This window comes from Lissotriton vulgaris, chromosome 9 (assembly GCF_964263255.1).
Source record: "Lissotriton vulgaris chromosome 9, aLisVul1.2, whole genome shotgun sequence".
Classification (NCBI taxonomy): domain Eukaryota; kingdom Metazoa; phylum Chordata; class Amphibia; order Caudata; family Salamandridae; genus Lissotriton; species Lissotriton vulgaris.
Window position 1 is genome coordinate 181,059,543 of NC_141697.1, and position 13,713 is coordinate 181,073,255.

Consider the following 13,713-nt stretch of genomic DNA (forward strand, 5'->3'; position numbering starts at 1 on the left):
TTAAAGATTGGAAGGCCAAATGTTAATTAGCCTCAAGATTAGTGACCTTTCTGGGCATACTGTCTAATATGTCTGGTAGCCTTGCAGAGTCACACACTGGAACCTCTTTTCCTGATGACAAAGTTCTTTTCAAGATACTAAAAACGCCTGCTTTCGGAGTGTTGTGGCACAGCACAGATCTGCAAAGCATTTATTCTGTTACCATTTGGGCCCATCACCATTGTCTTAGTAGCCTTCCTTGTTAGCACTCCCCTCTGTTTTTATGATCCCAAGTTGACAATTATGCCTAGGCCATTCAATGTGCTTTCAGGACCTTGAGTTGGAAATCTGACATCTCAGTGTATTTTAACTTAACACCTCTGAGTTAAAGAACTGCAGCAACATGGATTTGATGCATTCTCTCTCTGGAGTTTTTGGGACCCCCTTGAGGTCAACTAATCATTTTCTAGCTTTCCCACTTTGCTTTCTAATAGCACAATCCATTAAAATACTATGGATTCTGAAATTCAGAACCATGTTTTATAATTAGTTTATCCAAGAATGCTACTTTTCTATTCAGGTTCTGAACATCGTGTTCTGGTGTTCAATTCTGCTATGGATTTCAGCCACGGCTACCTCCACCACTCTGACATTGTCAGATATAACTTGCAGTGATTTTTTCACGTCTTTTAGTATTGTAATAAAACATAATGAGAGACAATGGCTAGGCAGGAAGCACTGCAGCTGTCTTTGTCCGGTCTTCACTCAGGCCCTCAGCAAAAGCAAGCTCTGCCGTACTTATCTCAGGCAGGTTTTGTTTTTTGTCCCTTGGAAGGTACTATCATGACAAGCAGGAATTCAAAGAAAGGACAACTGCGTTCTATAGGGTCTCAAAGATGCATACTGCTTTTGTGTCACTGGTAGCAAACCTCAGGTTCATGCCGGACAACTCAGCAGCCTTGCACTGACTGGGATCCCAGCCCTCTCTCCCTCTCTCTCTCTACTCTCACACTCCCATCAGGCTCCAGTAGCACTACAGTCCCAAAATATCAACTTTATGTTTAAAAGTTGCCCAGCCTTCAGCAGTCCAACACCAAGTCATACCCTGAGTTAGGTTGTCAAAGGCACTCACAAAGAGAGATACACACCAATTCTCCTAAAACTTCAAGATGTCCTAGGGGTTACATGAAAGTATTACTCTAGAAAAATTCAGATCTTTTCAAAGAAGGGACCAGAAAGGTAGCTTTCATATTCTTCCAGTAATTGCTTTAAGAATGAAGGATTCTCACTTGAAAATATGAGAATGCCTTGCATTGATTTTCCAATCTGTATTATATCCCAATTTTCGGATGTGGAAAAAGATACATACTCTATGTACCTTATGTTGAGGGACTACCGCAATAAGAAAAACGATCATTATTTTGGAGGTAGCCTAAATATTTTTCCCATCCTTTTCTCAATTACTGTTCTTCCCACCATACATAAATCAAAACTTTGCAGTAGGTGTGTTCCTCACTTGTGGAATACCAACATTGTTATGTGATCCGGGGGAACACAGTTTAAGGTAATTCTCTAGGTGTTCATTACTTTTAAAAATCCAACTAGTAGGGAGGAGCTTCGCGTGGTTCCAAAATGGCCGCGTGAGCACAGGGCTCCTGAGACCCTCTTCGCCTCCCGCATCTATCCTGCCACAAATCCTGATTTGAACGACGGGTATTTCTTGCTTATGCCCTGCTGATTCTGAAAACCTTTTTACGGAATCAAATCGGACGCCGAGAACCGGACTTGCTGCTTCCTGAAGTTTGCGGCCTACATCGTAGACCATCCCCGGGCTTGAGTCCCCGACGTACCCAGGTGGCAATTCAACAACAACGGCCTGTGTGCCACTCCCACAGCCCCTGAGGTACTTTCGGTTTCGCTTTGGGTTATTGTTGAAGGCGCTCTACGGTCGCCCCACTCGACTTCTCGTTCCTGCGACAGATCCTACGCTAATTTTGGATTTTAGCCCTTTTAGCCCTTGAGAACCATCGTTAGCGGGATCATTTTGACCAGATCCCACCGGTTCCGTGGGAGCTCGTCGCCCACTATGGCGGGCAAAGCAGATGCCGAGAAGCGGAACACCAAGGGCTCGCATCGTGGTGGTGTGCTTCAAACTCAAACCATAGAGCGCTACACTCGCCCAAAAGGGTCCCCTGGTGGAGCGAGTAAGGCTCTCGAGGGGACAGGAGATGGTACGCCTTCAACGGAGGAGCCGACATTGAAGGACATCATGGGCGCCATCACCAGTGTTCGTACGGATATGGGCCGACAATATGAGACTCTCGCCGCGAAGATTGACACAGTGGCGATCAAGGTTAACCTCATTAGGGCTGATCTGGGTAAGACGAATGAACGGGTCAAGTCCCTGGACATTAAAACTGCAAGCTTGACCACGGATGTTTCGGACCTCCAGGCTGAGGTTCGCACTCTCCGCACCTCCAATGACCAGTTTGCCCGCCGGCTGGAGGATTTCGAGAGCCGGGCCAGGCGCAATAACGTCCGCATCGTGGGGGTTCCGGAGAAATCTGCGGATGTATCCACAGACCTTCTGGTGGAGGATTTGGTCCTGAAACATCTTGTACCTAAGGGCCTTCGTAACTTCTTTACTGTGGAGCGAGCACATAGAGTTCCCGGCGGGAAGCCCAAGCTGGGGGCCGCGCCAAGGCCTATCATCGCCAGGATTTTTAATTTCCGAGATCGGGACGCTATCCTGCAGGCCTCACGTACCATGGGTCCCACTAACTATGACAATGCCTCAGTCAGTTTCTACCCAGACTTCACCCAGGCGGTGCAGAAACAACGCATGGGTTTCACCGGTGTGAAGAGACGGCTTAGGGATATGGGACTGAAATATGCCATGCTTTTTCCAGCCCGACTAAGGATTGAGTATGAGGAGCGGGCGTTTTTCTTCGATCGCCCCGAGGTGGTCAGTGACTGGCTGGACACATTGCCATCAAACCGCACCAGCGGTGAGAGCTCAAGCGTGCCGAGGGGGGCCTGGCTGAACAGGAGTAGTGAGTCTGCATCGGCGAGCCGGTTACTATGGACTTCTAGCGGTGGCTTTGTAATAAGCTTGCTTTCTACTGTGGATACCCGGGGGTGGGGGGAATCGGGCCTCTTCTTCCTCCTCTGGGGACTTTTTCTCTCTTCTTGTAGGTTAGTTTAATGGGGCGACAGGCACACTGCAAGTTGGGGTGGTTTTTTGATCTAACGCAGGGGCGCAGGGTGGGGGGGTGTGTTTCTCAGGGTTCCTTGGGGGTGGCAGGGGGTCTTTTCCTTTTTGTTTTGTTCGAGGCTGTGCTATGTTCTGTCTTTTATCCTGGGTGCTTGTTCCCGGGCGGGGGGGGGGGGGGGGTTGCGGGAGGTCCAGTGCTGGGATGGGGGGGGGGGGAGCTTAGGGTGCTGAGTTGGAACGTTAACGGTCTTGGTGATAGAATAAAGCGGGGAATCGTATTGCAATATTTGAAGCGCAGTGCCCCAGATGTGATATTACTCCAGGAGACGCACTTGGTTGGCAATACATACGACGCACTGAACAGACGGGGCTTCCGTCTGGTGGCCCATTCAGGGTTTACCTCCGGGTCGAGAGGGGTGGGGGTCCTGGTAAGAACTTCCCTCCCCCTGGAGATAGATGACATTGTGTTGGATGACAGGGGCCGCTATGCGGCTGTTACGGGTCGGTGGGAAGGGAAAACGATCTCCATTTTGTCTGTGTATATTCCCCCTGGCCTGCAGGCCACCACATTTGCTGATCTGAGTGATGTGATCCTGGGGCTTCCTGATGGCATACTGGTAGTGGGTGGTGATTTTAATTCCGTAGTTAGTGGGGATGAAGACCGTAGCCCCCCAAGAGCCTTGCCTGCGGCACAGCTTTGGCTCGGGAAGCTCCTGGACACTCTTGGTCTAGTTGATTGTTGGAGGCAATTGCACCCTGGACAGCTCCAGTATACTTTTTATTCGGGAGCCCATGGGAGTCTATTGAGACTGGACTATATACTTGTACCAGCAGCGCAGATGGTCTCGGTACGGGAAATTAGGCATTTGGCCAGGGGGATCTCTGATCACTCTCCGCTTTGGCTTACAGTCGACATAAAGTTGGGTGTCGAGGGCCGGATCGCTCCGATCAACCCCTGGCACCTTCGTAATCCTAGGATCAGGTCGGAGGTGGTGAAGTGTATGGACTATTATTTCGCTGAGAATGAGGGATCGGTATCCTCCCCTGTTACATTGTGGGAGGCCTACAAACCAGTGATCCGCTGTCAAGTCTTATCCCTCATTGCCAGCGAAAGGAGACGTAAGAATGCTGCTGTGTTGAATTTGGAAATTGAAATCACTGACTTGGAAAGGCAGATGGAGTCCGGGGTCACTCCGGAGGTGGTACATTCTCTGGCTCTGAAACAATCTGACTACAAGGCGCTGGTCACTGATGCGGCCAAGGCGATGCACCATGAACAGCAGGGGCGTTTGTATGATGTGGGTGATAAGGCGGGAAAACTGATTGCATGGTTGGACAAAAGAGATAGATTGAACCGGGTGGTGCCTGTTGTTGAACGGATGGATGGTGCGCGTGTCGTGGACCCGATTGATATAGTCCGAGTTTTTGCCCAGCACTTCCAAGCGGTGTATGCGCCGGTCTCTGACAGGCCGGAAGAGGACTCGCATTTATTGCTTCGGGATATTGCCCTGCCTAGCCTGTCGGATTCGGATAAGGAACTTATGGAGGCGGATTTTTCCACCGATGAAGTAGCGCTCGCTATCCGTTCACTTCGTTCCGGGAAGGCCTCGGGTCTGAATGGGATACCGGTGGAATTGTACAAACTATGTCCCGACAAAATGGCGCTGTATCTTCGTCGGATGTTCCTGTCCTTGCGAGATCTCGGATCTCTTCCTCGAGATCAGAGATTAGCATCTATTGTAGCCATCTACAAAGAAGGCAAGCCCCGTGACCATTGCTCGTCGTATCAGCCGATTTCGCTCCTGAATGTTGAGCCTAAAATTCTTGCCAAACTTCTGGCAAATCGGCTGATTACGGTGATTGCTGATTTGATCCATCCGGATCAGTCCAGATTTATACCTCACCGTAACACCGCGCTCAATCTACGTCGCCTCCATGGTGTCTTAGCAAGGGCGGGGTCTCTTGGTGAGCCGGCCATCTTGGTTTCCTTGGATGCCTCGATGGCCTTTGACACGTTGGAGTGGCCATATTTGTGGGCTGCCCTTGCGAAGTTTGGTTTTGGCCCTAAATTCATTGGGTGGATTAAGCTTTTATATGAGCAGCCGCTGGCACAGGTGGTGGTTAACGGCAGGGCTTCGGAGCCCTTCCCCCTCGGACGCGGAACGAGACAGGGGTGCCCCTTGTCACCGCTCCTCTTTGCGCTTGCCCTTGAGCCTCTGGCTGCATGGCTACGTTGGGAACCATCGCTTAAGGGCATCCGATGGTCGCCTGACTTTGAGGATCGGATATCGCTTTATGCTGATGATATCTTGTTGTAACTTACCTCTCCTCGTAAGTCGTTGGGTGTCCTGTTTGATGTGTTACGCTCCTTTGGGAGGAATTATGGCTTGGTCATTAATTGGGCCAAGTCCTGTATTTGTCCACTCACGGATGATGTGCCTCTTCTTCCGCGCACTTGTCCGAAATCGGTTTCTAGAGATGGCTTTAAATATTTGGGGATCTATATTTCTCTGGACCCCAAAGCCCGTTACGAGCGGAATTTGTTGCCTCCGCTCTCCCGGCTTCGGTCGGATGTTGCAGCGTGGTGTGGGTTGCCACTCTCCACTTTGGGAAGGGCGGCCCTGTTCAAAATGATGTCTCTCCCCCGCTTCTTGTACGCCATTCAAAACACACTTGATTTGGTACCTGCTAGCTATTTTCGAGAGATCGAGAGCTTGCAGAGAAAGTTGATGTGGGGTGGACGACCGCGTATCACACTGGCGAAATCGACTTTGCCATGGTATGATGGAGGCATCGCGTTGCCCAACATCAAGCGCTACTACTGGGCCTCCCAGTTGAGTGCTGTGAACCACGCTATGTATGGCCCTGTTCCGAACCCAGCGCTTGAGATGGACAGATGGCAACTGCCCGGGGGGGATTATAATCGAGCGCTCTATTCTAGGGCTGACCGGAAGTATCTCACGGGCCCTACTGCAGTCGCGGTGCGAGTCTGGGGAAGTGCGACCGCCGCCACGGGATGGACAGATAAACTGACGAAATCGACCCCATTGTACGCCGCGGAAGCGCTGGGTGGCCTATGGACGTCGAAGGGTTTTGACAGATGGGATCTCATCGGTATCAGCAGGGTTGGCGACCTTTGGGCCAAGGACACAGTTAAGACCTTTGAGGTACTCCAGCAGGAATATAAACTGAGTGACAGGGAGTATTTCCGGTACCTTCAAATCAGCCATGCGCTTAATTCGGTTTTCCCGGCTGGTACTGAGATTCCGGAAACCTCACCTCTTGAGGATAGAGTGCTTGACGTATATGTCCCCGACAGCACTATATCTCTTATTTATAAGAAGCTGATTAACGATCGCTCGGATCTCCTTCTACAATTGCGGAATGCTTGGACCAGTGACGGGTTGGAACTGGATGATGAAGACTGGCAGGCGGCGATATCTTCCCTTAAAGAGGTCGCGATTCCGGCACGTCTTAGGCTGGTGCAACTTAAAATTTTGCATCGGGTATATGTCACGGGCCCACGACTGGTGCATATGGGTTTCTCTGTGGATGGGTTGTGTAGGCGAGGATGTGGTAGGTTGGGTACTTTTTTGCATATCCTCTGGGAATGTCCGGAGGTGGCGATGTTTTGGCGCCGTGTGCATGCGGTTATGGGTGAGGTGACGGGTGTTGTATTATTGCCTGAGGCTAGACGCTGTCTGTTGAATGTTTGGGAGCCGAATGACTGTACGGTTGCTCAAACTCAATGGGTTACATTGGGTAATATGGTTGCTAAGCGTGATATAGCCCAGTTGTGGGGTTCTCAGAGGCCGCCATCACTCCTAGCGTGGAAAGAACACATGGATTGGTCCATGTACAGGGAATAAACCGTATATGTCTCCCGTGGCAGACCTAAGAAATGGGGTAGGATCTGGGGTCAATGGAACGCGTATCGTGGAGAGATTTGCACCCCCCCAATCACCGATATTCCAGATCCGCTTCTTCTCCCTTGACTGTGCGTTCCCATTACTTAGCCTTCGTTGAATATACTGCATTGTTTTGCCCCTGGGTCCCCCCCGTACCCTTTTTCCTCCTTTCTTTTACTGTAGCATGTTTTCCACCCGTCTCCTACTGCCATGAGGGACAGCCAATCTATCATACAGTAATGCCTCGATCTTCTTTTTGTTTAGTTTGTTGTTTATTTGTATATAAAAAAAATGTGAAACCTTCACTACTCCTCTTTATACCACATGTTTTTACAAGTAAACGAGATATCGCTGCCGGACCCTCGGGTTGTCGGCTGAAGAGCTGTGTACTTTGATGTAGATATTGTTGTGTGCTACTGACCAGCCTCCGTGGTTGTGGGTCTGTAATTGTCTCTTTCTTTACATAATAAAGGTTTTAAAAAAAAAAAAAAAATCCAACTAGTGAAAGAAAACAGCATTTTGTACAAAATATTTAAGCTAGAAAGTACACACCATTCAATTAAGAGAAGTTACCTGCGGGGTTTTTGATGACACAGCTTGTTGCACCATGCAGATCAGCATGAACATAAATATCACCTAAACAAAGACCAACAAAAGTTATTATTGAAACCAGCATTGACTAACCTTGATGACTGATGCACTCTAAATATAGGGCCTGAATTAGAGTGTACCCTAATGCACTTGCAAAAATGTGGATGGGATATCCAACACATTTGCGATGGAATACCAGTGAGCCAAAGTCTAAATCATGCTCATAGTTCTTCAAATCAATGAACAAATCAACAAATGATTTTTCATGCTTAACCCAAGCCACAATGATACTCCATAGTACAGCTAGTTCATTCAAACCCTTGGGCAACGTTTCAGCAATAATTTCACATTTTCTTGAGACATCACACATTAGTCCCACTGTATACATTAGGGTCAGTTAATAGAACAATTAGTAGGAAAAAATGTTCTAAAAAGCATCGATAGTAAGTTTATTGATTGTTTATATAGCCTCTGTTATCTTAGAAAATATATACAAAGATGAGTACATGTTGTTCACAATTCACAGCACACAAAGATGAGTAAATGTTGTTCACAATTCACAACAGCAGTCAACATGTTTTTTATTCCATCACTGGGATTTTATGAAGAATACAAATTATAGGTATATAATATGAAGACAATCTCATTTTACATTTTTTCAACTTTAGGTATTTTTATCTTAATGAAAACAATGTTAAAAACAAGTCTAATTTGTTGACATAGATTTTGGTGAGAGACAGTTGGCTAGAGCAAGTGTCATAAATACCTATGATTTACGTAACCAGGCTAGTGCAAGTCATAAAACCAATCAAAAGCTCTAATGAGCACGAAACACCTAATTCTGGTGAACTATGAACCAGATCAGCTATTTCTTGCAAATATGGAAATCTAGGATCCCACTACTGCCAATCACAGACAGAAAAGGCATTAGTCAATCATATGTTGCATATTTTCTTTCCAAACAATGCTGAATAATAAAGAGTGTTCGGTTTACATCTCCTGTCTCATATATTGGTATAGTTTGCAACACCACAATCCTCATTAGGGTCACAGGCAGGCAATTAGGTTTTTGTATAAATTAGTCAGACCGATAGGTGAAGTTTTGCCTTCAAATAATGGAGAAGGAACCATAATTCAAACCTACCAGTTTTCAAGATCCATTTTAAACTTATTGAAAATTAACTCATTTTAAACGTAGAGGATATGTTTTTCAAAAGACATGTCCCTAGTGCTTTCAATCCAAAGGCTTGCATTATGGATGCTGTACGAGCAGAAGGAAGGGTCAAAGCAGGTTGATGCGTGTGTATCTTTTTTTTATAAATAGGTGGGGGCAACTCCATATCTCCATTTAAATAGGTTACAGATACATGTAAATGCAAATGTACCAAAGCATGCATGCACTAGCCACTGCCTATAAAGAATGGCATAGAAAAGGGAAAAGAGAATCACATAGTGTCAGGGTGAACACACTTGGAAAGCGTAATTACAAAGAAATGTGGAGGCAAAAGCATGAGAGAAAGAACAAACCTACAGTGCAACCAGCATCTAGAAGAATGACATTAAAGGCAGTTGCAGTGTAACTACTGAGGTTGTTTGCTGCGCCTGCAATACTGTGCTCCTTTAGGATCAAGAAGGGAAGGATCACCTCTAGGAGATCAAACAGAAACGCCTCATCTACAAGAGATGATGCAACAATCTCTTATCACACAAGCACAGTGAATATTCAAGAGGTGGTGTATACAATCTGCTTTCAACGTGGAATAACCCCTGCTACCACAGTCTCAAGGACGTTTTAACTTTAGTTGAATGCACGAAGGAGGAAATATTGACTATCAAATTGACTGTGCGCCACCATTTATCAAGCTATACATCCTTTGATGAATTGTAGGTGACACATAATTTTAGTGTGAAACTGTCACTTTCATCACCGAGCCTCATGTCAGGAGAAGCTGAAAGAAAGCAAACACTGACTTCTTGTCACAGGAAGTCTCACCTCAGCACTGGGAAGTCCTGGCTAAAAACAATGGGTCAAATCAATAGTCGTTTCTCTGGGAAGTGGATAAAAACTGCATCATTTGGTTTGTGAATCTAGGGGACCTTCATCTTAAAAATAATATTTGACCAAATTGTCCACTAAAAGCTCAGATTTCTGTTTGATGATACTTTCATTATATATTACCAAAATTCTTCACTTGAAAAGAAAATACATCAGCATACTCCTAGACTTGTTGAAAGTCATGAGAATATATACATCATTGGCTTTTGAGAAGTCTGTTTTGGATTCAGCTCAATAAGAACATTACAGTATTATCAAAGTGAGACTGCGTATTATTTGGTTAATTAAAAGGGCTGAAAGTAACATAGTGAACTCGTGACCATTTTCTCCAGGCCTCTAAAACACAGATCACAACTCTCAATAAATATTTAGCATATACAACCCTGCTACAACACCCATAATGTTTGGAGTACTCACCTGACCTTAGATACCGTTTCACAATCATCTCATTCTGTTGCTGATCTCTTCCTGCTATGACAAGGTAGTTTTCAGAGCTAATGAACCAGAGAAACTTCTCAAACCTATCCAATAAAAGCAAGAGTTAGAAAGAATATGCAAGATTTTTCAACGTCACAGATCGAGCTCCCATTCATACCGTCTTATTTGTATATTTATTTTTAACATAACTCAAAAACACAGGAACATGACACTCAGACCCACTTTATTTGCTACAGGTGTTTAACCAATTCTTTTCTGCAGGACATGTTTCTGTATACCACAGGACACGTAGTTACAACACTGAAGTGGGATAAACAGGATAAGAGACTGGGAGAGAAAGTATGGTATTCTTAAAGCAAATGGGGCTGTGGTGCAAAAGGAAATTAGAAGGAATAAGAAACTTCAGCAACAGCAGGGCCGGACTGGCCGTGGCAGGCACCGGGCATTTCCCCGGTGGGCCGCCAGGGTGGGGGCCGGTTTTGGGCCCCTGAGAGGCGTTTTTGTTACTGGGGGTAGGCAATATCGGACCCCTCTAAGAAAATCGGCCGAAACCGGCCTCAGCAAACAGCTCGGGGGACTCTGCCGAGTTGTTTGCAAGGGCCGGTTCCGGTTCCCAGTCCGGCCCTGAGCAACAGCCCTTCTCTATCAATTCCTGTAGTTCAACGTCCCTAATGCCAAGAAATGCGCAGTTTACTGAAATAAATCCACAAGATAACTTGTAGAGAATTATAGATTGGTAACCGTGAATTACGGGGATGTTTTTTACTGAGGGGTTTTGAGTGACATTAAATTGAGAAGTGTAAAGTTCGAGTTGTCGATGGTATTACTTCCCGAGTGACATCATGTTTGGCACCATGTAATTATTTTCACGTCATAGGGTATCACACAAAACACAGAATCTCTACATGTTTCTATACATTCGGAGCTACAACATTTTTAAACTAGCGCACATTATAATGATGCTCATTTGTTTTTGCAACAGATGAACAACTGCTTTTTGGTGTGTTTAATCTTGCACTCCATATTCTACTTTTGTTCTTCATGTCGCCAAGCACACTGTCTCTTAAATATGAAAGAGAACAATACCAAATGATTAAGAGGTTTGTGAGATGGTGATTATGTGTTCATTAAAGGGATTTTGCACGTCACATCAGCATTCCATTAGATTATAAAAGAACTCGACCCTGGTCCTCGTTTCTGTATATGATCATGGAACTCCAAGGTGACTAGCAATAGCCTTAAAATGTATGGAAGGGGGTACTTTATCCCATAGATAGTTAGGAAGGACCACAATGACACATACAACCATCAACATAGAATGGCTACAGTGGTACATACAACCAACAACTTTGTGGAAAGACCAAAATAGTATATATAATCAGGGGCATAGCAAAAAAAGACCACAAATGGCAGCGAAACCAGGCAATGCAGAAGAAGAAAACAAGTTACTTACCTGTAACTTTGGTTCCCCAGTATTGGTAACTTTCATAGATTCCCATGATTTGTACCATTCCCCGTCGTCGGAATGGGAGCCTCGGTAAACAGAAAATACCATTGCAGTAGTTACAAAAGAGAAAGGCCTAGGCCTCATCTCATTTTGTAGCATACCACCCTCTTTTTGTAAAAGAGACCAAAAAACTGCAACAACCAATCAGATCAGCCTCACCCCATAGAACCCTCCTGAGAGAGCCTCAGATTTTCGTAGCCGTTGTGTAACAGTAACCAACTCTGCTGAAGGCTGAGCTTTCCCAGGGGAGGCGGGTGGGCGCATGGGAATCTATGAAAGTTACCAATACTGGGGATCCAAAGTTGCAGGCAAGTAACTTGTTTTCTTGCCCCAGTATTGGACTTTCATAGATTCCCATGCTTTGTATCAGAGTAGCTCGCAGTAAGCAATAAATGCACATTTTGTTACATGTATATTAGCATAATACAGTACAAGAATTACCATAGATAGCAGATACCCTTTGCAACAATATAGAAAACATTATGAGATACAAAATGTGCAATATAGGAAGGAGGGATAGAAGGGAAAGCTCACCGCTTATTGGAAGAGGTTCCTCAGGACTGCCTGTCCAACTGCTGCCTCACTCCTTGTGGAAGAGTGCAAACAGTAGTGCTTCGTGAATGAATGGGCACTGCTCCATGTAGCTGACATACAAATGCTCTTGATAGGAACACCAGAGAACAGAGCCGTAGAAGATGAAACTGATCTCGTAGAATGAGCTTTGATTTGTCCTTTCAACGGCTTTCCTGCCGCTTGATGACAGAAGTGGATTGCGCTGGCAATCCAACGTGATATCCCCTGCTTTGATAGGGGCTAAAAGCGACAAAAAGTTGTGAAGTCTTTCTGAAATCTTTCGTACGTTGGAGATAAAACTTTAGGCATCTTTGGATATCCAAAGTGTGGAGAGATCTTTCAGACAGAAGCCGAGGAAAGAAAGACCGTAGTACTATGGGTTCATTCAGGTGAAAATCCGAAGAAACTTTTGGAATAAATTTCGGATTTGTCCTCAAAATCAAAGAGTCATTTTTGAACTGTAAGAAAGGCTCAACAATTGTGAGAGCTGTAAGTTCTCCAACCCTCCTGGCTGATGTTATAGCCAGAAGAAAATCAATCTTCCATGACAAAAACTTAATGTCCGCTTTATGTATAGGTTCAAAAGGAGCCCTCATGAGATGGGCAAGGACCAGGATGAGTTGCCATATTGGAGGAGGAGGTATAACTGGAGGGAAAGCCCTGAATAGACCTTTCAGGAATTGTTTGATCACTGTCGCTGACCAGAGAGAAGGGCCAGAGGCTGTTCGTCTGAACCTAGAGATCGCTGCCAGATGCACCTTGATGGAAGAGTGCTAAAGACCTGATCTAGTCAAAGACAAAATGTACGGTAAGATCTTATGAGGAGCTGAAGTGAATAGATGAAGATTTTCCTTGTGGCACCATGCACAAAACGCTTCCATTTTGCAACATAGGTACTGTTTGTACTTGGAGCCCGAACTTGAGCTAAAATGTCTTTGCAATCTTGAGGGATATCCAAAGTTCTGCACTCCCGGTGCTCAGGAGCCAAGCAGTCAATTGCAGAGAACTCGGGTCCGGATGCATTACTTGGCCCTGGGACATCGTCAACAGGGTTGGAATGGGACGCATGTGAATTTGTTGATCCTGAGACAGAAGGAGGAGCTCTGTGAACCAAAATTGGGGGGCCAAGCTGGAGCTATTAAAATCATTGTGTAGGGTTCCGTCTTGAGTTTCCTTAGTATTTTTGGAATTAGGGGAATTGGTGGAAAGGTGTAAACAAACGCGCCTGACCAGGCTATCGAAAGAGCATTCCCCAACCATCCTTGATGGTGATACCTGCTTGCGTAAAATTGGCATTTCTTGTTTTCTGGAGTTGCGAACACTATAAGAGGAGTGCCCCAACAATAGAATATTCTTTTGAGAGTTCTCTGATCCAATTCCCATTCCTAAGAGACCGACCTTAGACGTCTCAATGAATCCGCCTCCGTATTGAGGGAACCTGGCAGAT

The 13,713-nt window shown here is 45.7% G+C and overlaps 1 protein-coding gene across 1 annotated transcript in view; it reads right to left on the reverse strand.

Annotated features, from left to right (window-relative positions):
- NEMF (nuclear export mediator factor) overlaps positions 1 to 13,713 on the reverse strand; it is a 486,031-nt gene that overhangs the window by 220,822 nt on the left and 251,496 nt on the right. The window contains exons 17-18 of the mRNA XM_086937289.1: positions 10,166 to 10,269; positions 7,675 to 7,737 (exon numbers count right to left, since the gene is read on the reverse strand). Of these exons, the coding sequence (XP_086793415.1) occupies positions 7,675 to 7,737; positions 10,166 to 10,269 (167 nt within the window). The remainder of the gene's footprint in view (positions 1 to 7,674; positions 7,738 to 10,165; positions 10,270 to 13,713) is intronic.